Here is a 27,653-nt window from a genome sequence, read left to right as displayed (position 1 = left end):
CACATGAAGGAAGAAAAAGGGCAGCATAATAATAACCCAGGCCAACTCTGTACCATGGTCACTACAAAGCCACCATGGTTGTACTGAAGGAGAACATATTGTCTCTGTGTGGGGGTGTGTGTGTGTGTGTGTGTGTGTGAAACTACAGCCAGCGGTCGGTGATGCTATCCCGTCTCACAAAAAGAGAGAATAGCATCTCGGCTTCCCTACTGCGCTGCAGTGATGACAATAATTATAAGCCAAGCACTATACAGACTCTAACAAGTAATTATAACCAAAAGGAACTCCACTATTGTTCTCACTTGAACTGTGTGATCGTGTTTAATCATTATGCACAGGGGCCTTTTGTCTGGGTGCATGTGTAGGCCTGCGAAAAAGACGCACACTGGCTGGGCCACACATTGTACACGTATATAGTACGGCTCCTCACAATGGTGGGTTAAATCATGTACATTATCCGATATTCTCCATTACATTATAAACAAAAACAACTCATTTCCTGCATGCAGGTTTGTGGGGCTATGAGCACTGGCATGTCAATGAGCGTTTTAAATGTGTGAAGCTTCACACACCATTTGCTCAAAGTAGTTTGTGCTGCCCACGGACACAAGAATATCAATAGTGGAGTTAGGGGCTGGCGGAGGGCCTCTGGTCACGCTGTAACGGATTCACTATGTGGTAGGAAACCAGCGACCGGGCGCTACAACACTCAAGTGCTGCATGTTCTGCAACAAAGCTTTTAGAGCCAGGAAAACCCAAACCCAAACATATTGCAGTCAGAATGGACGTTTAACGTTGATCAGATTACCAGGGAAAGTGTACAACCGGAAAATGGGAGTCGTAGATAGAAAGGTTGTCATCAATACCCTGAATAAAATTAGATTGGACGTTTTCCTTCTCTGATTAGCTTGTTAGGGCTGGTTGGATTATATTACGACAGCCGCAAATAGCACGGGTAGCCAATTTAATTGTGAACCTTTTTGGTGCATATTTGGGGGCTTGGCTTACCTTTGATGTTGTAGGGGTTGTCGATGACAAAGTTGTTGTTCCACACCACGGACAGATTCACTGGTAGGTCGCTGATGTCATTGCCCTCATAGGTATACTGAAACCAAAAGGAGAAAAAAAAATAAGGTTAAAACACGGATTTCATTTGCAGCTTTTTAAATACAGAAACAAAAACACAATAAACAACAAAGTATTTCCTGTTCAGCTCCATTGATAGAGCATGGCATTAAACCCACCAGCCAGACAGGGTCAGATTGTCACTGGGGAATACACAGATTTATATGGATAAAGAAGTGTACTTTGATAGAAATTTGACAAAAGCACAAGGCAGTAACAAAACAGCCCAAGGCCCTGGTGGAAGTTAAACGGTCATAAAAAGGTGAGCGATGAGCAAGCCGATATATATTGTGATTTTAACACCGGGCACAAGCCAGTGCCGTGTTGCCAGAAAGAGATTAAAACAGATCAGCAGCCTCGCTCCACTGTGTGTGACTCACTCACTCACTCCAGCCGAGAGACGAATGCAAAGCGCAATAAACAGCTCGTGAGATAATAGTATTCTCGTCTAATTTCATTTTTTTGCATCGCAAACTAATAAGAGTTGAAATGTAATTGAGTCATCGTCGGTGTAATCCGTTTGAATCTTCTTGGTGGAATTCCCTCTAAACGGGTTGAGATACTGTGAGGTGAGAGGGGGGGGGGCAACGACGGTGGGATTTAGAGAGACACGGCTTACGTGAGAATCCTCCCTTGCATCCCTTTTTAGTCACAGAGGAAGTGCAGCCTTCTGCATCAGACTGCCTCGGTACATGTCTTCATTCACTCAGTTTACAAATACACCATGCATGTTTAAATGCACTATTATTCCTTAGTCATAAACACAATGCAAAAAACAATGCCTTTCAATTAAATAAATGTGTCATATCGTTTTTTCGTATTAACATTCTTAAAATAAGTGGATGTGACTGACCGTACATGTTAATAAACATTTATGGAAATGTCAGAGCTATTCAGAGGATAGTTTACATCTGCAGTCCCACGGCGGGTCATACATTAACATACATTAGATTAAATAAAGCGACATTCTAAACACACTCATGGCTAGACATGATCCCTCCCTCTGCATTTCTCTGTTCCTCAATGTGACACCAAACAGCCCCTGGACCGCCGTGCCCGCCTCCTTCCCTACGCCTGCCGCGATCCTATTGGAAGTGACGGCTGAGGGATAATAGGCCGTGCTACCCCTTAACTCCCCCTGTCGATCAAACACTGCCCACTAACTCTCACTAGCACTGGTAGCGGTCGGTATCGCCGCCGCTATCTCAGATGGCCTTGGGGTGATGGATAGCAGGCGAGGTTGGGAGACTGTTCACCCCACCCCCCTCCCTCCCCCCCTCCCTCCAGAAGAGAAACGATAAAGCCGGAGTGAAAGAGCCCGGAGCCCGAGGCTGCCTGCCCAGCCACGCTGGAGCCTGCTGCGACCGAGAGAGCCGTGACCATCGGACCCTCACACTCAGTTCCACTGGGGGACTCGTCCCATTGTTAACAGTGGGCACATTCATATTGAGATAAGAAAAGGGAGAGTAGGGGGTGGGGGCGATAAGAAATCCAAAATGGGCCTTAGCCGATGAGAGAACAATGTGGTAAAACGGGTCAATGTGTGATTGGCTGATTAATTTCATGCTTTCATAATGAATCCTCCGATTGGACGATTTTAGACCTATCGCGGTGCATAGGTCAATATCCAATTTGTGGCGCCCGTCTTAAGACTTCCCACGGAGGAATTCACTTATTTTCAGCCTTTACTCACTTACTTTGTGGTCGATCCCTAATGTTTGGTTCTCTTCCCCGTGTTTCAGTGCTCTTACTGATTCAGGGGCCATTACTTATTGAACAGGTAACTCTCACTCCATCCAGGAGCTGAGGGACACACTAGATTCCCAACCCTAGTGGCCAGTGAGTAAATACATCAAGTGAGCAAGTGTTGAACTACAAGCCGTTCCACTGATACAGACTCCTAATGGACCACTCGTACTTACTTAACAGGGAGAGGGAACTGCATGTGTGTGTTCTGGAGATGATGTGACGAGAAAAGGAAAACAATAATATATGGCTCAGCTCAAAGCCAAAGGAGCAGGAAAATAAAAGTGTGAGATAGAGAATGTGGGAGGAGGAGGAGGAGGAGGAGAAGGAGGAGGCGGGACAAGGAGGAAATAGAGGGAGAGGGGGAGACGTGGCATAGTGTGGCACAGTAGATAAGAAACTCAGGTGACACCATCTGTGTACACGTGGTATGACAGGCCGGGAGCCAGGCTATAGGCAGCTATGCTGCAGGAAGCTTAAGGGAAATTGGCGTCTTCAATTTATTTTCTGACGCGTCTGACTTGACCCGAACACTGTCTGCCTGCCTCTCTCTCTCTCTCTCTCTCTCTTGCTTCTTCTATCTTCTAGTGTTGCGTTATGTTCTCGTCTCTCTTCCCTTCGCCCTTTCTCCCTCTCTTTTTCCTCACTCTTCTAGTGTTGCGTTATGTGCTCCTCTCGCTCACCCTTACGCTTCACTTGATTTATGAATAATAAAAGCAGAGCAGCATTTTCAAAATAGAAATCACACCCGGAGCATTGCATATGCTCCTAGATGTGTATACATATTAATATTTATGTGTGTACGAAAAGTATTGATTCCAATGCATGCATATCATTTATACATGCTGTGTGTCTGAAGTCCATACACAGGGGGAAAAAACTGGTTTCTGAACAACAGCAAGGTTACATATTGCCTCAGGGTTTGACTTTCATATTGACTTCTGCACGGCACATATGCACTCTTAACCTCCCCTCCTTCCCATCTCTGTATTACCTCACCGCTCTCTCCCAGACCCAAAGACCACCCAGTCAGCCAGGGAACCAGACAAGGACACACACACACACACACACACACACACACAACACACACACAGAGCTGGGACCATAAAGATTAACACACTGGGGGCCAGGGCAGTGAGAAATGCTGGGACTTCTCACACACAACATGACCATGAATATTTAGTCAGGTGTGTGAACCTCTGTTTGTGCGTGTCATAATGTGTGTAAATGGCGACGTGTGTGTGTGTGTGTGTGTGTGTGTGTGTGTGTGTGTGTGTGTGTGTGTGTGTGTGTGTGTGTGTGTGTGTGTGTGTAAGAGGGGGGGGGGGGCTATACAGGTTGGGTTTATGATCCCAAAAACCCATCTACTCTCATTGCTCCCTTATTAAACTTTCATAGCCCAATGGCCTCGTTACACAAGGCAAGCGCGTCCAGGGAACACAGGCATACACACACGCATACACACACACACACGTCAGCGGAATAAAGGGATTATTTGCACACACACACGTGGTTAACTAAGCAGCTGGGCTATCAGTGCTGGTGATGAGGGGATAAAGTGTGGAGAGAGGCGTGTTTGTGGGGGGTGAGCGGGGAACAAGGGGTACCTTATGTGGGGGTCACCACCCAATAATTAGTCATCTTGAAGTGGGACGCACACTCAGCGCCCACATGGGCTAAAAATAGCAAACTGGCTGGGGGGGGCGAGCCTACCTGGGATGGGCCGCAAGAGAATGTCTGTCCCTCTCACTCGGTCTATCTCTCTCTGCCTGTCTGTCTGTCTGTCTGTCTGTCTGTCTCTCTCTCTCTCGGATTATCTCTCCGTATCTCTCTCTCGCTCTCTCTCTGTCTCTCTCTTGCTCCGTCTGTCCGTCTATCTGTCTCTCAATCTCTCACCGTCTGTTGCCCTCTCTCAGTCAGTCTGTCCGTCCCCCCCTCTCCCTCCCTCTCTCTCTCTCTCAAGGTGACCATGACAGGTGTTACAAATTATGTTCCAACAATACAACACACATTATATTCATTCCCCCTTTGCTTCCCTCCCTCCATCTGGATAACTCACACAGAGAGACGGGCTGTGTCCGCCCGCTTGCTGAGAGGCCCGGGATGGAACACTGCAGAGAAAAGTTGAGCTTTTTCGATGATGTCAGTATCGATACAGTCCCCATGAACCACCCAATCTCCCCCCGCCCACACACACACACACACACACACACACACACCCTAGAGGCGGATATAGGCTCCTAATCAAGGATCAAGTGTTAATCCTCCCACTATAGCTGGTAAGTATGTATGTTAGGGAAGGTATGTGTGGGTGTGTGTTTGTGGGTGTGTGTTTGTGTGTCTGTGAGGTCAGGGAATTACCCACCAGTCATAATAGTGGTCCGTTAGATGGCGCTAATCGCTAATGCTAACAGGATTGTGCAGGGCAAGACCCAGTTACCCAGCTTATCGGCCAGACAACACACACACACACACACACACACACACACACACACACACACACACACACACACACACACACACACACACACACACACACACACACACACACACACACACACACACACACACATTAATTTGTCAACCATCAAAATAAGAGAGGAAGGGGGTGAAAAGCGCTGGCTTATGGGAAAAAATAATGCTGCCATAGCCAATGTTTCCTATTTTTTAGCCTACACATTAAGCTAGTATAAGCCTGCTGGACCTCAACGTGTACGAAAGGCAGATTCTTTTTTTGCCATTACCACAAATGTCCCCTGACACGCATCCACACACAACCCCTTCCCACACACACACCTAAATCCTTCTCCTGTTATTATTTCCAGACAGAGAGAGAAAATGGTCAAGAAACACAAGCGCAAGGGGAGAACAAGCAAAGGACCAAGGGATGGGGCATAAGAGCAAAACTCCAGAGCTGGATGTAAAGATAGGGTTGGGGGGGAAAGAGAGAGAGAGAGAGAGAGAGAGAGAGAGAGAGAGAGAGAGAGAGAGAGAGAGGAGAGAGAGAGAGAGAGAGAGAGAGAGAGAGAGATGGAGTGTGGGGAGGAAAGGGAGGATTGAAGAGGACAGAGATGCTGCCATATGCTGATTTATAGGACTCCAATTAATTCTTATTAGGCAGAAACAAGAGCGTGGGAGAGATGGTCTTCACCTGTCTGTGGGGGAGAGGCAGAGAGAGAGAAAAAGGAGGGGGAGAGAGAATGCAGAAGAGAGAAACGGAGGAGGCGGGAGAAAGAGTAAGAGAGGAAAGAGAGAGTGAGAGAAATGAGTGAGAGACAGACAGAGATTGTGAGATTGAGAGAGAGGGACAGCGATAAATGGACAGAGAGACTAGGGATTGCAGTGTGGAGCACTGGATGTGCCCTGTTGTGTCTGCCTGAGAGAGATGAGTAAGAGCAGACATGAGGGAGGGAATATATCCACAGCAAGTCAGCCGGTTAATGGCCTGGCCACACAGGACTGTACCGGCCCACACACACCAAAACATATTCAGACACACACACCAAAACATATTCACCAAACACACACACACACACTCATATTCACATATACACAGAGAGCAGGCGGGCCAATTAAAAAGCGTTGTCAGTGTGTGTGGTGGCTGACTGCGGTGGCAGCTCCAGTGTTTATATCTCATTAAACTGTGCCAGGCTACGCCAGACCAGACCGTAGCACGCGCCACTTCACCCAGCGCAATACCGCCCATCAGCCAGCCCCTCATTAGCCCCGTCTCCGGCGCCACGCGGAGCCCCGCACGTGCGTGCGTGCGTGTGTCTGTCTGTGTATGCGTTTCAGGTACCTCTCAGGGCCAAGTCGCATTTCTTTCTTTTTTTTTTTTTGATGTATTTCTTTTTTTAAGTCAGCTCAGATAAGTCCAGGGTGGCGAGGGAAGGGAGAAAAACTCAAACTATTTAAAAAGTTGTACAAAGTCGATAGTAAACCAGAACATAGTTTAATTTTTTGTAAAACGTTGCCAGTTGCGCCACACTGTCTGAAGAACACACACACAGAAAGACACAAAGCGGCTTGGACGGTGGGTGACGGCAGTAGATTGGGGTGGCATGTAATAACCCCTCCCTCCTGAAGACCCAGTAAGGGCACCCGACTGTTCTGGAAAAAAAAACACCAACCCATCCCTTCACTGATTCTTCCATCGCCACATGCTCTCATTATAATCTCACCTCTCTTCCTCTCTATAACTTTCTCACATACACGTGCAGGCATGAATGCGCACGCGCACGCGCACACACAAACACATCTCTGTTTATTCTCTGAATATTCCTCTCATCCACATGAACTCGCTAACTTGCTTCCCTGTAATTGCGTTTGTGTCCGTCAGTTGTGTGTCTGTGTGTGCGTGCGCTTAATCTTGCCGGAGCATTATGTACACACACGTATACACACACACAAACAAGCGTCCATCTCCGGAGCCGACTGCAATTCATCATCATTTTATCTGCCTTAATTGGATGCCATCAGGTCCCCTGATACAGCCCATCTAGGCCTTATCAAACAGCTGCTGGAGTAACACACACACACACACACACACACACACACACACACACACACACACACACACACACACACACACACACACACACACACACACACACACACACAGAGAGAGAGAAGAAAAAGACTCTTCTGTCCTGTACCAGACTAGACTTCTCCTGCCTTTGCATCTATTTTTCTTTCTCCCCACCTTTGGAAAGGAGGGACAGAGGGGACGGGTAGTGTGTGGGGAGGAGGAGGAGGAGGAGGGGCTGATGGAGTGGCCAACTGGTTTATCAGACAGAAGGTAATGGTGTAAGGCTCGCGCTGATATTATCTGTCCACTCTCATTCCCGTCCGCCATGGAGGGAGAGGAAAAGAGGAATATATACGAGGTGGGGGGAATATGGACGGGAGAGATGGAATAAAAAAGTTGAGCGCAGAGGAAAGAGAGAGAGAGAGAGAGAGAGAGAGAGAGAGAGAGAGAGAGAGAGAGAGAGAGAGAGAGAGAGAGAGAGAGAGAGAGAGAGAGAGAGAGAGAGCCCAACACGCAAAATGTCCAGATTGAAAGAAAAAAACCGAAAAGTAAACTCAACATTTTTTTCCCTTCAGGTTTTTTTTTCTTTCTTTCTTTCTGTGGGTTTTCAAATAGCTCCCAGCTGCGTCCAATCAGTCGCTCTCACACTTTTTATCCCCTTCCCTCCCTTCCCACCGCCCTCCCTCCCTCGTCTTCTGCTCCCCCCCCCCCCACACCCCGCCTGCGCTGCATGGCGTCCCTGTGTCTTTGGGGTGTGGTGCGTTTGTGTGCATCTGTGTTTACCAGCTCGCTTCCCCCTTCTGGCTTTCAACGCCACGCTCCGAGACCAGATCTCTGCATCTAATTGGCCCATGGCCTCGACCTCAGCCTCTGATTGGCCCTCGCAGCGGGAATATGTCTGGTCAGTGTCAGCCAACAGGAAGGAAGGGATCGGGAAGCCTGTTGTTTTGGGTATAGCGGGTGACCTTTGCTAACCACAACCATACGGCCAGACAGACTGCAAGCAGTCCATGGTTGTCAGCTGTAATATCGGTTCATTTGGCAACGGGGAAAGTCAAGGTTCTTCATCGCATCTATGCCCGCTCGTTCGTCAACACTTAATCCTGGAGTGGACCTTGGGAAAGCTTGCCTGAGTTGATCACATTACCCACACTTTAACCAACCTAGATTGGACTTTATACATCAACTGTGTGAATGTCTGGAGTCTGAATGTATCTTTGTGAAGGAAAGTGAGATGGGATGAGATTATCTTTTGTAGTGTAAGGGGAAACTCCTTCAAAGCTACGACTGGAAAGAATAAAATGGAATCGAGAATCCTTGAACTCTTGTTCAACAGTTTGAACCAGACCTAAAGGAGATACACATGTTTATCATTGACTAATATGCGTAGTCCTGCTATGGGTTTTGAGTGAGTCCCCCAGCTAAACCAGAGGCTGGCAGAGCTGTCTGCAGCAATCTAGTCTACAACAAGGGCTCTTAACTAGTCTGTGTGGAGAAACAATCCTGTACAATATTCTTCAGATATGCAACACCACACAGGGCCAGTTTTCTGAATGTTTTAAGAGAAATGGAGACTTGGGCACTTGGGAGGATTGTTGGATTTGCATCATATGCAACATTAGACAAATTTCAAACATCAAACATTAAAAAAGTGGTTTGTGGTACACATTGCAGACATTGCGTCAACATCTATTATTTTAGACTGAGCATTTCAATTTGATAAGCATTCTGTTTAGTTGAGTTTATGTACTTGTTGGTTTTGCTGTAAGACTGATGCAAGCTTGTCTGTTGACTACAGTATTAAATAAATGGTTTCTGTGTTAACATATCATGCAAGCGCTAGCATGAAGATCTTATGAGCGGCTTGTTTGTTTCATGTATAGACACATTCTGTATATTTCTCGCTCAGCTGAACTCTTCTCTCTTTATCTCTTGTGATTCACTTGTCTCGCCTTTTAGAATAAGTCAGTACAAGTAGAGTAACACAATATAGGAGTACCATAGGGGCACTATTTCTCCCATTAGCGGATATGGACAGCCAATACCAAACAAGGTTAGCATGGAGCTAATGTTACAGTATCCTATATCATGTGTGTCACATAGGGTCTGATATTGACAGTGTCCTGTCAGGGGTTACTATACAGGAGAACTGAGATGGGCCTTTCAATGTAAAAGGAGTACTGTGTGGGGAAACTGGATACAGAACATGAGCCAGCCATTGATATTCTGTTATTCATGAGACAAATCAAAAAATAAATCTGGTCCATTGAATGCTGTGATTGCATTATTCCAGAATGGGGGAACCGGGGCTTGGGGAGATGCGTTTTTCGTCACAAGGGTTCAGTCCCTTAAAACAACCCCTCTCTTCTTTCCTTTGTTCCTGCCAGTCTCTCCCTCATGCTCTCTCTCTCTTTATCACTCTCCGTCTCTCTTGACCACTCTCTTCCTATTCATCACTCTGTTTCTCTTTGTCTCCCTCTCTTTCCAATTTTTGCTTCCATTTTCTCACCCTCTCACCTTCTTCCATCTCCATTTGCAGCCGTTTGAGTAAAGGCGTTACCCCCAGTGATTTAAGATGTTTTCTAATGCTATAGTCTTATAGCCATTAAAGAGTGTCTGGGGATGGTGGACAACACCACTGCACCCCATGTCTATGTGTGTGTATCAGAGAGAAGAGGCTAAAATAGGGATTAACACCGTGTGTTTACACCATTGATTAGAATGGACCCCTGTAGTCTCTCAGCAATAGCTATTGGCACTGAAGGACTCACACACACAATCACGATACATCGCCCAAGGCATTTGAAAGGGTGTCTGTTAGCGCACACACACACACACACACACACACACACACACACACACACACACACTGATGAGCGCTTATCAATATAGCTCCGTGCCTTTGCAGAGTGTGTCGGGCTTAAGTCTATTTTCCCCCTGCAGATTCATACATGATTCACTTGGCGGTTTTCAGAACACACGCTACAAGCAGGGACACACACAGGAGGTGTATGCACATGCACCGTGTTTCGGAGAGTTATGATGATCTATAAATGAACACACCATTATTTGAAATGCTCATTCTTTTGAAATACCACGTAATGAGCTATAAAAAGGGCTCTATGTAATAATTTATGCAACGCAATTATAACCGCAAGTTCAAGCCTGAACGAGGCGCGCGCTTTAATAGAAACTTAATGCAGCCGGCACCTTTTAATCCATGCGCTCATTTCTAAACCAAGCCCTGGTGTGGACCTGATGCAGCCTACGTGTCTTATTAAAATATGACGACGCGGTCAAGTCCAGAAGGATAATTGCTAACAGCGACTAAGTGCTGACAACTGAAGGGTAATTGCTGTTAGCATGTCTTCCGGGGCGTCAAACTGAGAAATGTAGATGTTCTTTTTCTTGTTGGGGGGAGGGGGGGGGGTGGTGGTGTGGGGAATGAGCAGTGGGGGTGTGGGGAGAAGAAGCCGACTGCACTTAGCTAGCAGCGAGAATAAACAGTCAATAACAAACGGACGTCTCCGCAGAGAGAGAACAGCGCTGGTCCCTAGCTAATTAGCGCTCGGTTCACAAACAACTGGCCGTGCACGGGCGCAGCGGCCTAACGACTATCCGTCGGGGCGCGGGGTGTCTGTGTCAGACCCTTTTCCCCCCCCGATGCCGTCACAGAGGACGAGGAGCCGTCTGGTTGTGGCGAGGCGGGGGTAGAATCCCACCGGCACGCGTCTTCCTATTTCACCGGGGGTTGACAAAGTGGCAGCCCCAATTGGTGGGATGTTGCATATTAAACGTGCCAGAAGTGTTTAAAGCGCTTCAAGGTGTTAAAGCTAATTAGTTAAAAATTGCTACGGGCTCTTTTTCTTTTCTTTTTTCTCCTCTTCCTCCCCTATTAATCTCTAGCTTAATAGCTCCGGTGTTTGACATGTTAAAATGTCATGTAGTACACTCTGATCTAAAGCCGAATCAATAACGTCGGTGCCGCCAATCAAGACGCGGCGTTGCGAGGGGAGGTACCTTGATATAGGGCACAACAGCCGAGATAATGAGCACCGGAGAGGAAACGCAGGGGAGATATGGGGAGAAACGGAGACAGAGATGGAGTGTGACGGACGGAGGGTGAGAGAGAGAGAGACAGAGACAGAGAGAGAGAGAGCGAGAGACAGAGAGAGAGAGCGAGACAGAGAGGGAGACAGAGAGAGAGTTAGACATAGACTGACAGACAGACAGACAGACAGACAGACAGACAGACAGACAGACAGACAGACAGACAGACAGACAGACAGAGAGCGGGAGATATACCCTGTTAGAGAGAGAGACAGAGGCAGAAAGAGAGACTGACTGACAGAGAGCGAAAGAGAGAGAGATATAGAGAGACAGAGAGCGCGAAAAATGTGATGGAAATAAAGAGGTGTACCGTTGAGATGTAAACATGATCAATCTAGTTCTCAACTAGGAACCAACTTCAGAATCTACACACCTTGTGAGAAAATACACACTCTGCCCTCCTTATGACAAAATGAAAAATGTCCATGAGCGGTCGTTAATCTGGCACACATCTCCACATCACTCAGCCCACGCGCAATAATAATGCAGACGGGCTTCTGCAAAAATCAATATCATATTTACAAAATTAAATAAATAATTTGGTGGTTCAGCGCCTATTTACTTTCATCATATTATGTGAGTCTATGTTGGATAGAATATAAATTTGCAGTTGCAACATCCATTCAATTTACCTTTTCATGCCAACTTCAATCATTTAACAAATGCCACCAGGGAAAATGCACTCAGACTCAGTTGTCAACCACAGCCCAGGCTCCTTACTGCAGAAAGCACAGCCTAAGATGAGGCAAGAAAATGCACTCACTTCAGGCCCCATGCACACACGCAGGCTACAGTAAACATCAAAACTACATTCCAGGGGTGAACTCCTCATCCCATTAAATAAACACACAATACAAAAGGTATTGGTAGAATCATCACAGACAGTATTATAACGCCGATGTATCCTATATCGCTATTCCATTGTTTTAACAGATTTACAATTGGCTAATGTTTCGTCGTCAGGGGAAAAAACCAATCCATGAGCTGTTGTGGAATCAATAAATCAATCAACCAGCCTCTTATTAATAGACAGATTGAGCCCAGGACGGTATGCAACTGCATATGTTGTACCCGCTTAGATGACATCATTACCCCCTCAGCCATTTATCATCCACTATCATCAACATTGGGGGCCATAAGTGGTACATGATTGTTCTATTGTATCTATGGTAACCAAAGAGCAAGCAAGAGTCCCCCGATAAAGTCTATAGAGCACCACCAGCTGGAGGTCCATGTGGGGGGGGGGGGGGGGGGGGAGGGTGTTGGGTCATCTTGTGACCTGGCTGGGTCAGAGCTGTGATGTTGTACAATGCTTAACATGTTCTCCCTCCCCCGGCCCCCCCCGCAATGGTGGGTGGGGCCGTTGTTTAAAAAGACTGAGTCCATACCCTCCGAAACCAGGCCAGCATCCGGTCACCTGGTCGACATCCACAGGCCAACACGGGATAACAAGCGATAGAAAGATTGATTGCTTAACCCATTCTCAATGTGTTCCCCTCCCACCTCCTCTCCCACCTCCCAGACTCACCGAGGTCTTCTGGCACTGGATAGACGTGCTGTTGAACCGCAGGGCCGTGACGCTGTACGTCTCCCCCCTGGATGTGGAACACACACTCGTAGTTCTTCTGGCCCGACTGCGGCTGGGGCAGGTTCTTGGCGGCCAGGGTGATGGGCTTGGTCACGCCCACCGGGATGTAGATCTGGGTGGAGGGCAGGATCTGGGGGCAGTCCTGGGGGGGGGAAGAGAGGGGGGGAATAAGTTTAGGGCTGACTGTCGTTCATCGTGTTGCTTTGGTCGGAATGGGTGGAGAACGGATGGGCGGGGAAAAATATGAAAAAATAAGGTTGGAAGGTCGTTATGTCGTTAGTCCCTTTCATGACGAGCAACCATGTATCTGACTACAGTGAGGTCAGATACATGGCATTAAGCATCAAAGTAGCCGTTTGTCGGAGCCACGAGTATAACATTTCCTTGAACTCTGAGCCCAAAATATCTTTTTTTTAAATGTCAGTGTTCGAATTGGAGCTGAAAATGGGGGTTCAGTAAGTTACGCTTTAAAGATAGGCTTAACGAGTTGGATGGCAGATTTCGGACAATCAAACCCGGTGTCTCTCGGCTGAAAATGGAACACCCTGCCGCTAAACGATCCTGCAGCAGGATATCCAAGTGTGAGGGAAAAGGAGAGCCAGGCCTGCCGAAAATGAGTCACATAATTTGTCACCCACAAACCCCAACCTAGACATTGACATTGCAGTACTGCATTTTGTCCAGTAGAGGTGCTAAAGGCTTTCCGTGTGATTTGCAGCATATGTTAAACTCCCCTAAAACCAAGTGAGCGCTAGAGTGCCCTCGGCATTGGGAGCCCACACACACACACACACACACACACACCACACACACAATTGTTTCCGCTCTCTTCACAAAAACAGTGCTCTCATAAGATGGGCCCGACGTTGTTATGGCAGTCCAGATGGACTCTAGTGTATTATGTCACAGTGTGGGGCTCTGGGAGACCAGAGTGTGCCTGTGAATGTGCTCCGAGCTACGTTTTTATGTGTGTGAGGCGAGGTCAGTTGGGCTGACCAGCTTATCTTGGAAGCAGGCCCATCTGCTAATTCCTCCGCCCTGGAGTGTTTGTCAATGTTATAAATTGGTGAATAAAGAGTATGAGAGTATGAGAGAGTGTGTGTGTCTGTGTGTGTCTGTGTGTGCCCATTGGTGCGTGTGTCCCAGTGTCTGTGTGTCCCAGTGTCTGTGTGTCTGTGTGACTGTGTCTGTGTATGTTTTGGGTGTGGGTGTGGGTGTGTTAATTTATGAGCAAAGCGTACAATTTCTGCATTGATATTATTTCACAGAGGTCTGGGTCGTTTTTTGTCCAAAGGAGTGTGTTCGGGTGTCTGGGTGTGTGTGTGTGTGTGCTCTATAATAAATGAGGTCGGCTGAGAGAGTTTATGTTAAATTTGGCCACGGTGCAATCTCCAAGGCATTAGGGGGAAACACAGATAACATAGGCAGCTATAAACAAAGGCCATGCCATTCAATTATGAATAAAGGGGGGGGGGACATGCAGCTCATGCAATCTAGCCACTCAGGCCGGCCGCCTTGACACAACTCAAGCTTCCAGGAACAACATGGAGTACCCAGCAGTGAGGAGGCGGTACCCCAGCACCAGAGGAGCAGGTAACAACCCACTTGAGGTAGTGGGAGGACGCTGGTTCACGCCCTGCTTATAAAATATTCACACTGCCCCTTCACCATGCCTTCCCAGCACACACTGGTCCTACACCTGTTGTGTGTTGGGACCCAATGTCTCGCTGGCTAATAGCCAGCTAGCTCGCTGTAGGTGTCCCATGGTGCTGCCGCGGCGTGTTGTATGGTACTACCCCACCCCCAGCACGCCCGTCTCCGTCTCTCCTCAGCTGTACATTAGAGACTGGGGTCCGTCTCCGCGGGGGTAGGGGGCTGAACACAATGCTGCTGCTGTGTGTGTTCATTAGCTGGCTTAGCCCCTCGTCGTGTCATGGGCACACACACACACACACACACACAGATACACACAATACATACATACATACAGACCTGGGAAGATAATGAGAAGAGGGAATACTGGAGGTAACCGCAGGCAACAAACACCAAGATATATAATGAACTGCACTGGAGGTGGGAGTTTGGGTGGGGGGGTTAAGGACAGAAATACGGATGTGCTGGAAAGGAAAGAATGGGGGTTGATAGACAAAGAAGAAGCATGAGATGGTTTCAATTTAAAAAAAGTCAGTCTCATTTATTTATCCCCTCTTTTTTATATCTTTATTGATCCATCCCTCTATCGTTTACTGGCGTGTGCCCGTAAATGGCTTGGATACACAGACACACACAGACACACACACACACACACCAAGGCCTTCCCGACAACTTCGTACTTCATTAACTGCCTGGAGCAAGGCCAGGACATTGATGTAGAGGGAGATGGAGCGATAGAAAGAAAGGGAAAAAAACAGAGAAAGAGGATTGATTTGAGCTAAAGTCATCTGGCTTCACAGGAGAAAAATAGCTTTTCTCAAAGAAAACAAAATACAAACTTAGCGAAGTGTCCCTTTTTTAACAGTCCATGTGCAGTATAGATGTTTATAAATAGTATTGGGGACTTGTACACTGACTGAATAATTTCACATTGGAAATTGCATTTTACATGCCTTCAAGGGATTCTGTCCCAGGGTTTGAAGCGAGTTGCAACCAGTTGCAAACCAAATGTTTTATTCATCCCTGTATCAAACTGACGTCACCTCGACTGCCTGCTTCTCATCCTTCCTTCTAGCTGGAACTTATCTTTCCAGAGCGCCCCGAGTCTGTCCGTCACGTCCTCCAACATGCCAAGATAAGTCAGTGTAAGAAAAAGCAAGGAAATAAAAAAGTACACGTGAACCACAGCTGCCGTGACAGACCCTGGGCGAGACGACTGGCGATAAACAGCATGTCCACGTGTCTCTTCTCCTCCCTTGCAATTGTTACTTGTATAAAGAAGAGAGAGAACGCGCACGTGAATGACTAGCAATTATGTTCTCCATGAAAAGGCTTCCCAGAAGTAGGGTGGTTCCTGGGTGTGTTCAGAGGAAGAGGCTGAAACCTGTCTTCCTGTGTAGCAGTGTCGTCATGGCATGGCTTGATATACACAAGGATAGATGATGATGACTACACCGGAGACAGAAATAAAAGTACAGCAGGAAGCAAAGCTCCACGAGAGGGGCTAAGACAGGAAGTGGAAGAGGTGAAGGAACGAACGGGAGCACTGGTGCCAACTTCAAGAGACCATTATTTCCAGAGAAGAAGATGGGGCATGTACCGCCCCCCCCCATCCCCAGATACAGACAGACAGACGGACTGACACAGGCAGAGAGAACATAGTTCTGAGTAGATAGCAGGAGAAGGGGATGGAAGAAGAGGGTAGAATAAAAAAGAGATGAAAAGGACCGGGTGAATTGACAGCAATGAAGGGATGTTGAAACGCTCCCTATGGGGACGACGATCTCCTCAGCGTTCGTGACAGGTGCCAAAACAGTTCAAAGCATGCATTAGGGCTACGAACTCCTGAGCACATTTAAACAATACGGCACCAGAGGGATTTGTTTGAAGCCCAGAGTGAGTTCCTCTTACACTCCATTTAACCATTTTTTTAAAGGGAGCTTTCTTAAATTTCATTTCATCTAGTGAATTTTTTTCTTTTCTTTTTTGGGCCACATGAAAGTCCATCCTGATGGAATTTCCGGAAGTGTGTATGTCAGAGAGTATCTTTGTGTGTGCGTGTGTGTGTGTGAGATTCCAGGTTGACCGCAGGGTGGCTGGGTTAGCACTCACGTCCCCCCCCCCCCCCCCCCCCCCTTTTACCCACAACTCCCAGGGGGAGGTACTTCCTGTGTGCCAAGTCCTACAATCACAAGGAGCACTTGAACTTCACTCTCCGGTGAAACAACCGCAGTTTGATGCCATTGGGACTAAGCATTCACTCAAAGAGAGTGGATTTATGAATTAAACCCTTTACTCTATGTGGATCCACCACAGGGCGGAAATTTACACATTAAAAACATCACTTATTCCAATTGATTGTTCACTTTGCATTTCCTTCACAGTTGCAGGTATTTCCTGTACTACAGCTAGGAGCTGTTACCTCCAAATACCAAACAATTTGTTCAGCTCCGATCCTTGCCAATAGCGGAAAAGTTAAGTAAACAAAGCACGAGAGCTAAACAAACATAGGTTGATTGGTTCATAGTAAGTGTACCCAGGTGTGTGTGTGTGTGTTGTGCGCACGTGTGTGCGCACCTGTGTGTGTTGTTCGCGCAAAGCAAGCGACCTCCAAGTCCCCTTCCTGTACCCCTCCCATACTGCCAGAAGGTTTTCCTTACCTCTGTTTGTTTCTCCCTGCTGGCTGTGCCGCCTACAGGCACTACCTCCTCACAACGAGGGTCCTACCCATTACCATCCACACACACATTAGACGCACACAACACGTGTTGGTGGGCGCGGTACTTTCAACTCTGAAGACAAAGTCGCTCATCACAAAACTCAGCTCACTGTCAACACGAAAAATGTCAATAAAGTTATTTCTTTCACTCAACAACCCGTTTTCTATTTGATGTTTCTCGTGCTTTGGCACCGTGTCACACAGGCTGCAAACGAGCCGTCGCTGTGCTGTCGTTCAGTGCCAACGATGTGACTGTTTCGGTGGGACTTTGACCTAAATTGGGGCGCAACATTGTGGTGGCAGACGCCCGGGTGATTGAGCTGGCTGATGGGGCGCCGCCACGCACCTCCTCCCTGGCGTGCAGCTGTCATTCTAGGTCAGCCGCGCTTTCAGAAATACCCCCTCCCTCATTTGCCATTCACTCTGATGTCTGATGCCACGCTGCAGATTCACCCCCCCCCCTAGCTCACGCTCCGTGGAAAGAAAATGGGGAAAGAAATGGGCGGATAAGATAATCTTTATTCGCAGGTGAGCAAACACCTTTTAACATCCGCCCAGAGAAGATAATGAGTTGGTTGAGCAGATTGCGTGCCTGTGTATGTGCCGTTGTGTGTGCGTGTGTGTGTATCTGTGTGTACGTGTGTACATGTGTGCCTGTGTGTGCATGTGCATGTGTGTGCCTGTGTGTGCCTGTGTGTGCGTGCCTGTGTGTGCCTGAGTGTGCGCGTGTGTGTGTGTGTGTGTGTGTGTGTGACCATGCACATCACATGCACGTGGAAATGATGAAGGCAAGGGAATTAAAAAAAATATAGGAAAAAAAAAAGGAAAGTGGAACAAGAGAGACAGATAAAATGACTCATATAAATAAATAACTGTCTCCAAAAGCCAAACAGACTTCAGAGGGCCTGATCATCGTACGGCTGACAAGATATAAATTAATAAAGCCCCAAAAACACCATGCATTCTCAATGAGGATTCTGGACCTCTTTTGTTTTTAACTAAAGACAGACCCTCCCCCCCTCCCCCCCAACCCCCACACCATGACTTCCCACAGTCCATCCATAATTAATTACCAGCTCTGTGATGTGAGGACTGTAGATCAGGGAGGGAGGGGAGGTCCTGATGTGTGTGTGTGTGTGTGTGTGTGTGTGTGTGTGTGTGTGTGTGTGTGTGTGTGTGTGTGTGTGTGTGTGTGTGTGTGTGTGTGTGTGTGTGTGTGTGGAGAATAACACGTTAAATAATGAAGTAAAGCAATCCGGGGGAGCAGTGGGGACACCAGGGGGGTTGGATGGGCAGAGTGGGATGTGGGGGAGAGGGGAGGTGGCTGTTCATGGTTTGGTCACTGAGGAGTTGGATGAGAGGATGCATGCGTGTGTGTATGAGTGTGTCTGTCATGGACCTGAGTAGGGTGAATATAGAGGGAATATCTTAGCCTCACTAGCACAAATGACCCACCCCATTCCCCTTCAGCACACACACACACACACACACACACACACACACACACACACACACACACACACACACACACACACACACACACACACACACACACACACACACACACACACACACACACACACACGACATTGCTTGTCTACCTGCCTCTCCCTGATCCAGGCTTTGCCACAGCGGTGGTCCGACATTAAACATTATCACAGAGCCCTGTGTGGCCTTTTGACCAGAAGTTGTCCGATCTAAAACACTTTTGCTAAGCACCCCGTTATTATTCACCCTACCCCCTCCCCCGAATCATCACACATGAAAGATTAAAGAGGGCAGCTACAGACATGTCATTGGGTTGATTCTACTACCTTACGCTAATGTGACTTCATACATATTGTATGGTGGCGAAAGAGCGCATGATATCGACGTAGTGTCAGCAGCCGCGCGGGGCGGGTTGTTGGAGACGCTTATCGGAAGAGCGAGTGGCCTGATTTCAATGACACCAGCCCCCCAATCCCCCCATTATAGAATCTAATGCATACGCTCCTAAAGCATGCTGCGGAGAACAAACGGTTGGATGGGGGAAATGAGATTAAAATGTTGATCGCGCCAGTGAGGTATTCTTGTGTAGGAGCCGAGTCCTGGTGCAACGGGAACGGGCAGAGGAGATCCCGTGTATGGTAAACTGAGCAGGGATTGCTGTTGCTTTGAGTGAGTGAGTGAGTGAGTGAGTGAGTGAGTGAGTGAGTGAGTGAGTGAGTGAGTGAGTGAGTGAGTGAGTGAGTGAGTGAGTGGATCACGAGAGAGAGAAAAATAAAGTGTGTGTGCGCGTGTGTGCGTTTGTGCGCGCCAGGCTCATTAGCAGGCAGAAGTCAGGAGGAAAACGGCTGTGACCAATCAGAAAGCGTTTACAGTGGAAATGAGATGGAGCGCCAGGGACACAGAGAGGAGCTAGCGAGACAGAGAGAGACAAGTTGAACAAAAAAGAGTAAGATGGGAGGGAGAGGCTTTGAGGAGGAGAAGAAAGAGTGGAAGGACTTAATAAGGAAACAAGATGCAGAGGAACACAGAGGCAGCTGGAGGAAAGGGTACAGTGGACCTTGAAAGGGACTGGGAGATTGTCCGCCCACTCACCTCGCTCACGCTATGAGCGAGCGAGAAAGAGAGAGAGAGAGAGAGCGAGAGAGAGAGACAAGAATTGGAATTCTGAAAAGAATGCTGGGGAGTGTGTGCGTGTGTGTAAGAATGTTATTCAGTGTTGATTATGAAGGCTTTACGAAGGGGCGAGTGGGAATGCTCCCATCAAAGATATAGGTTCTGTCACACACAAACACACACACACAATCACACACAGCTTTGATGTTTCCAGACTTGCATATGATTATTGCATCTTCCAATCCCTCATTGGTGACATACAAGGAAGCTGTCAAACATACAGGGTTTATTCCCGAGTCAGAGACAACGAGATGCTGTAAAACAATGCAGCATGGAGAAATATGTGAGATATATATACACACACACATATATGTACAACTATACATCTTGCCATTCAGTTTTTTTTTTTACCTTATGGATACTTGTCAACGCCAAACCAAAAACAAGTAGTAAGAACAACAGCCGTCCATGCCACCAGTCTATAAATGATACGTCAGCAGCCATCACACCCTGTCCCTCTCACCAGCCCTCTGAACACACTCCCCTCGTTTCAAGAGAGAGAACCGCGGAGCCTTATCTCCTCGCCACCTCATGGATACCACTGCTGCATTGTGGGTACCGGCACAGCGGGGCACCATGGGAATGGTGCGTGTCAAACTGAAGTTGACGTTTGTTAGGAAATGAACGACAATTTGGTGTTCATATTTTATTGCACTGTGCACCATGGCATCAAAGCATTAGTCAACAAAAACGCATAGAACAACCAATTGTAAGAACTTAATTCATGCCCCTAGTTAGTTTTATGCGACTCGTACAGAATGACTATGTCAACACTATATGTGCACTGTAATAAAAACAGCATAATCCCAAAAAGAATACTGTAAAAAAAAAATTTTAAAGTCCTGTCTTTTGTTCGCCAGTCGAGCAGCACAAAGAGCCCCTCTTGTTAGGGTTCAGCAGCGACTCCCGGGATGCATAGTTCCCCAAATGACATCAACACGTCCCCCCCTGTCCCCCCAGGAACTATACCTTCAAAGGGGACCTTCATGTCCACTCAATGGATTCTGAGCCGGTAAGAAAATAAAATAATCCAGAGTAGTACAAATGAATTACATCAAAACAAATCCAATCAATACTATATTGTGTATGGTTATGAAAAACATAAATGCCTCTGGACAAAGAGCCTGTATACGTAATGGGGTTAATTGGATTCATTTCGATCACTGCTCGTATGGATAATGGGCCGAGGCATCGTAACGGCTTGTAGGGAGGGAGTTGCCATGACAGCAAGCTGTTTGGCCTTGTATGAGGTAGCCCATAATGTAAACACCATACACAGGAATCCTTCCTCGTGTATTTCTTCCCCGCCTCTCTGTTCCACCTTGCTGGCAGTCTCTCCCCGTTTGACTTCCTCCATTTCTGCCTCTTGCTCTTCCCCTCATTGCTTTTTCATCCTAACTCTTTTATTCCAACTCGGAGCTTACTTATTCAGAGCAAACATATTCACATTTCTATCCATCTTCATCACTCTTTCTCTCAGTGACTCTGCATAAATCTTTCCCCCCCTGTTCTCTCCGTTTCATGCGCTCTATCTCGTACTTTTCTCCAAACGCATACACGGTTGGTGGTAAGAATGCAATATTCATCTGTATTCTCCATTAGGCAGGCAGACAGTGAGGGTTGTGGAAATGAAGATTTAATACAGCCTGAATAATTAAACCACCGGGACATGTGACTTGACTCACACACACACACACACACACACAGAAAAATGCACGCACATGCACACACACACACACACACACTAATCCATCATGTCACAATATTCCATATGCACGTGTTGGTAAGGGCACAAGACCATATGCATGCATCGCAGCCTTTAAATTAGTGCTTTACATTAGGGTGTTGCTTATGCTCAAATGACCTACACGCACAATGTGCAGGCCTTTTCTGATTGGCAGAGGATTACAGCGAGAATAACACAGCCCTGCAGGGAATTTGTCCTCTTCTTCACATACAGCTCAACTGCCTCATAAAAGCTCTTTCAATGTCATTTCAGCTTAAAGTTGTTTTCTTCCTCTTTCACCAATTAGGCTATCTTCCAATGAGAGAGCTCAAATTGCCCTTAAAATGTACATGTAATGTAACACGCGCCATATAAGCAACATTACTTCCCATTGTATTCCTTTTTCAGTCGGTATGAATCCGAGGCTGTCCTTGGATGCTATACATCAGGCTCAATGGCTTACTTCTGAAAGGGAAGATGTGCAGTCTTCTGTTGGCCAAGGCAGTTCTTTCTAGAACGGAAACAATTTTATGCATTCCCTGCCTTCTCTTGGCGGGATTAATGCTGGTTGCCAGGTGCTGCTTTCAAATTTTCAGCTAGGGAAATCTTTCGTTCCTTTTCTTCTGTGTGTGTGCGTGTGTGCTTGCATATGTGCTGCCCTAGGCACTCTGTATCATGTCAAAACTAAAGGAGAAAACAAGGGCAGCAACGGAGGGGTGCAGAAGATAGGCTGTGGGACAGTTTGGTTAGAAATAGTCAATATCTCAGACAGAGAGAGACAGAGAGACCAAAGAAACACGCCAAATCTCTCTCTCCCTTTTTCCCCACCTTCCTCCTTGAGAACATGTGACACACACACACACACACACACACACACACACACACACACACACACACACACACACACACACACACACACACACACACACACACACACACACACACACACACACACACACACACACACACACACACAAAGCAGGGCAATGTGACATTGCACAACTGAACTACGTCCAAACTAGATTTTGGAAACCCTTTATATAATTAGACGTCTCTTTGGTTGCAGGTCGCATTCTCATGCACCGTTGGTTATTATCAATGACCAAATACAGAAGATATTCATGTATGTGCGTGTGTGTTTGTGTGTGTCTATGTCTGTGTGCGTGCGTGCATGACTAAAAGCACATGATGTCCCAGAGGTGATTAATGACTCTTCTCGACGAGGGCCAAGCACTCCTTGAAAAGTTCACTGTGGGAGTTTGTGACAGTGAACCGCTGGGATCTATCTGGCAACCTGACTGACCTCACCCCCACCCTGTGGCCTCCCTTCACTAATCTTCCGCTCAATGGACGACTTTGGCTGGTTAAATTGTGTTGTTCTCCCAGAGAGCATTACATACTTCACGTGATGGCCAAAAAACATTTCCTGGATGGCCCCTCCCATTCTACATCTGGTCCACATTACAACTTCTCCTCTGCTTCGCTAGCTGCCATGGTTAATAATATATATATATGAGAGAGAGAGAGAGAGAGAGAGAGAGAGAGAGAGAGAGAGAGTTGCTAGGTGTGCTTGTAGATGCAAGGATAAAGGCAAGGTTGGAACGAGCTGATGAGCGAGACAGAGGGGAGGCCGCAACAAAAGCAGTGCAGAAAGAGAGAAAACAGATGATGGGAGGATAGAGAAGAGCGGGAAAGCAGTGGACTGACATAAATAATGCCCCTGCCTCCCCCAGCACCTCTTCTTCAGAACTGTCAACTGAGCTTCGTCCAGATAAGAACCAATGACAGCCACACAAAGGTCTCACACACACACAGTGATCTAACACAAGACAACACCAAGCCCTTCACGTTCAGCGACACTGACCTACAATGTGTGTGTGTGTGTGTACCCGGCCATGGTAAACTGAGTTCTACAGTGTCACACCACTGGCACAAGAGTCTGTGAGTTTGACAGTCAGACAGACAGACAGCCTTTGCTACTAGTGTGTCAGTTAGTGAGCAAATGCCTGACAATACATGGCCAATCAAGTTTGTGGCTGTGTAGCTGCAGTCTAAGTGAAGATTAAGTCCACACTGAGCTGGTTTCTGGCCATGAAGCATATTGTGACAATTATGCTCTTTATTTACACAAGAATGTAACAATTCATATCCTATAGATGCATCAGGATTTCCATAAGTGGATCTGCAATCACTGTTCCACTGTTACTGCCAATGATGAGGGGGTATGTGTCTGTGTGCTAGTGCGCGGGAGTGCATCTGTGTGTCTCTTTGCATTGCTTGAGGTCTTTGTGTGGTAATTACCACAGGGCGGACCGAGTACGCCACCTGAACTTTGATTGACACAAGAAAACATGCACTTACAGCAACAAAAACGACATGAAGAGAGAAAGCGCAAACGAGAGAGTCCTCCTACGAGCGACGGGAGAAGCAAACTGAGAATCCCAATCAGGCTAAGCAGCGTATTGATTGCAGAGGGAGGGATGTCTGTGTGGAAATCAAAGCCCACGGCATGAGTCACATCGGGGCCGATTCTTACTGAACCCAGAGCAGCCGCAGAGGGAAACAAAACACGTAAACTATTACCAGAGAATCAGTCAGCGAAATGGTTCAAGATGCGGACACACACTCGTGTTCACCGCTTTCCATTTCGCCAGCATTCGATTATAGAATCGTGGGTCACGGCTTGATTCATCATATGCTTTTAGAAACACCTGGAAGTTGGTTGGTCTTATTCCCACGTCCATGTTTTTTCGCTTGCGTCAACAGGGCGATTACGGAAAATGCCCTTAAAGCAAGAACCTACTGACGTCTGAGATACAGCGTCTGTATGGTCGCTGTGTTCGATCACATATGCCTGTTTAAGGAGCAGTAGGCAAAATGTCTGCACAATAAGTCAGTAAATATCAAATTACGAACATAGCTTTCAAGAAGCTATCTGTAAATTCAATGTTCTTAAAAGAAACGTCATTCTGCTCGAGACTTGGCAGCAGGCTGTCAAACATTGTTCAACCCTCCTAGCAAGAATCTGGAAGGGCTGGTCTTGCAGCTATTAACCAGGAAGATCATCTATGAAGATGACTTATACAGATCTGTGCAGGCATGAAAGGACATAATTTAGTGGGAGGGGATTATTATTATTAACTTCATACAAATCTTGCTTACTGCTCCTTCAATACATGGCATGAGAGCAGATGAGAAACAGAAAGTCATCGAAAGAAAGAAAGGTAAAGAGACGCACTGATTTGAGGAGAGGACAGGAATGTAAGAAAACATTGAATGAATATGGTGCACAAGATGAAGGACAGGCAGGGAGAGAGAGAGAGACCAGAACAGAGAAAGCGAAAGATAAAGTAAAAGCTAATTGAGAAGAGAGTGAAATAGAACGAACAAACACAAAGTGGTTCAAAGGAACTCTTCCACCTTCACTTTTACAAGAATTCTACTGATGGAGGACATAACTGTAGAAAACACACCATGAAACTCACAACTCCTTAAGGTCTCAAGGAAGAGGGAGCACATACTTTTCCCTAATTCAATGAGAGAGAGAGAAAGCGAGAGGGCGAGAAAGCGAGAGCGAGAGACAGTACCTTGCATGAGGAGCTCTGTTCGTTGGACCAGTGAGGGCATGACCAACGCGTACGTCAGCACGGACGACAATGATGAACGGCTGTAAATGTGTGTGTGTGTGTGTGTGTGTGTGTGTGTGTGGGGGTGTGTTTGGTCACGTTGTCATTTTAATGTAATTGTGCATGACAGACAGATAGGATGTGTGTGCGCATGCGTGTGTGTGCATGGGTGTGTGCGTGCATAAAGAGTGTGGCAGGCAGGATCTCACAATGTCACATTCTCTCTCTGGCTCTCTAACTTTGTCTCCTTTAACCCTCTCCTGCTGCTGAGAACCGGTCCCTCCAGAGACGCCATCGGAGACGAGGGAAACCATGGCAACATGACACGCTGCACAATATCAACACGATTGGGATATTTCCCATGGTGCACTGTGCCGATGTATATTCTCTGGAGACCCTTGGCATCCCTTCGTTAGTCCTCCTGTATTTCAGCATTTACAGGAGCCAGTATTTCCACCTACTTACCCTCCATGCTAGCCAGCTGATCCGGGCTGCCTCTTGGATCATGGCAGCCCAGATCAGCTAGCTCTGTGAGGCTGTGAGAGCAAAGACTCTGTGCTGCTCTGGATGGGGTCCAGGTGGTACTATAAGCATGCTAACTGCTTACCAGAGTGGCTAGGCTTACAATCGTGCTGCCGGTTTATTCCAGTGATATAGAAGGCCGTAATACGATAATAGGCTGACCAATTAATAAAGGGCAACAGCCAATCGACCCAGGGGGATGCAATCCACGGACATAGAGAGCAAGAGAGGTAGTGAGACTGACGAAGTCAAAGACCGAGACAGAGAGGGAGAGAGGGAGAGAGACGGGTAAAGAGAGAGCTTGTGGTGGTGTTTGTTGTATGTTTCTGCATGTGGTGCTAATAAAACACAAGATTGAACACGAGAATCAGTCATTAAGGGAAGCGGCGGGGAACAGTACATTCATAAAACAGCAAAAAGGTTGCTTTGCGCTGTCTGTATGCGTGTGAATTTGATCATTTATGTGTGCCTTAATTTTTGGAGTGCGAGAAAAGTAGAGAGAGAAAAACCTCAACATTTGCATAAACAATTTGAGTGTGTGTGTATATGTGTGTGTGTGTGTTTCAATGTGTACACCATCACTGCCTTCTGGTGTACACTCTGACAGTTGACAAACACTTGTTATGCCTTGCCTGCTGCATCCGCCACTCGGCCCAATTGATATTAGCTTTTATGCTAATGCGACGATGGCGCCGCGCGGAACAAGGCAGTATTCCCATAGCGCCTCATTCATCCAGGCCTGCTTATGGCCTTATGGGCCAAGACAGAATTACCGCTGCACACTACACAAGCTGTTGTCAACGTGCCAACGCTGCTATCTCGCGCACAGGCAAGCAGACGCACAGCACGCCAACACAAGCCGACAGGGGGGGGGGGGTGGGGGGATGTGTGTCTGCGTGTGTGTCTGGTGAGGGGGTGGAGGGGGTACATTCAGGTGGCAGAAAGTAGCACTCACCTCAGAGATGTTGACGCGGCCCTCCTGGAAGGAGCAGTCGTTGACGTTCTGCGTGCACATGTGGCGGTACTTGCACCAGTGACACGGGTACGACCCGTTCACACAGGACAGGCAGCTGAAGGGGGGACGACGAGGGGGAGGGAGGGAGAGAGAGGGAGGGTTAGAGAGACATTTAGAACGCATCAGAGCTGGACTGGGTCGTTTCATCGCATTGTGCACGGTGGTTGTGAAGTCAAATACAAAACTGATTGGGGAGAAAGATGGAGGAGATATTTGTCAGGACAAACAGATAAAGCGGTTCTGGCAGGTGGGGATTGCTGCCTCTCTATTCAAACCAGGCCCAACACGAGCACTGTGGCGCAGGATAGAAGAAGCGGCATGTGATGCATCTTCCCCAACGGAAAAATGTTTTTTGCAAGCAACTAAGTCGCCTGCCAAGCAAATACATTTTTGGAATCATTTCGCATTATATCAAACGTTCTGCAAATGTACAACTTGTCTTTGTTTCTTTCCGCTAAGATTGTTTCGACATGCGGACATCACTCGATGTATCATTCACCGTCTCAATCTGTACTTTTCCATTCTGCTTGTAAAGCCCTCACTCTCTCTCGGCCCGTCTCGCTCGTTTGATCACAATGCGCCCGCCCCATCTTTCAAATATCTCCCCTTGCCGTCCCATTCATCACTCCGATCC

General features: G+C 47.2%; 1 protein-coding gene across 1 annotated transcript in view; it reads right to left on the bottom strand.

Moving 5' to 3' along the window:
* Nucleotides 1-27,653, bottom strand: part of LOC132471020 (plexin-A1-like) — a 162,312-nt gene that overhangs the window by 46,282 nt on the left and 88,377 nt on the right. Inside the window, 4 exon segments of the mRNA XM_060069984.1 lie at nucleotides 1,009-1,105; nucleotides 13,038-13,103; nucleotides 13,105-13,239; nucleotides 26,960-27,074. Coding sequence (XP_059925967.1) covers nucleotides 1,009-1,105; nucleotides 13,038-13,103; nucleotides 13,105-13,239; nucleotides 26,960-27,074 — 413 coding nt within the window.

This window comes from Gadus macrocephalus, chromosome 13 (assembly GCF_031168955.1).
Source record: "Gadus macrocephalus chromosome 13, ASM3116895v1".
In the NCBI taxonomy this organism is placed as follows: Eukaryota; Metazoa; Chordata; class Actinopteri; order Gadiformes; family Gadidae; genus Gadus; species Gadus macrocephalus.
This window is presented reverse-complemented; position numbering and strand designations above follow the sequence as displayed.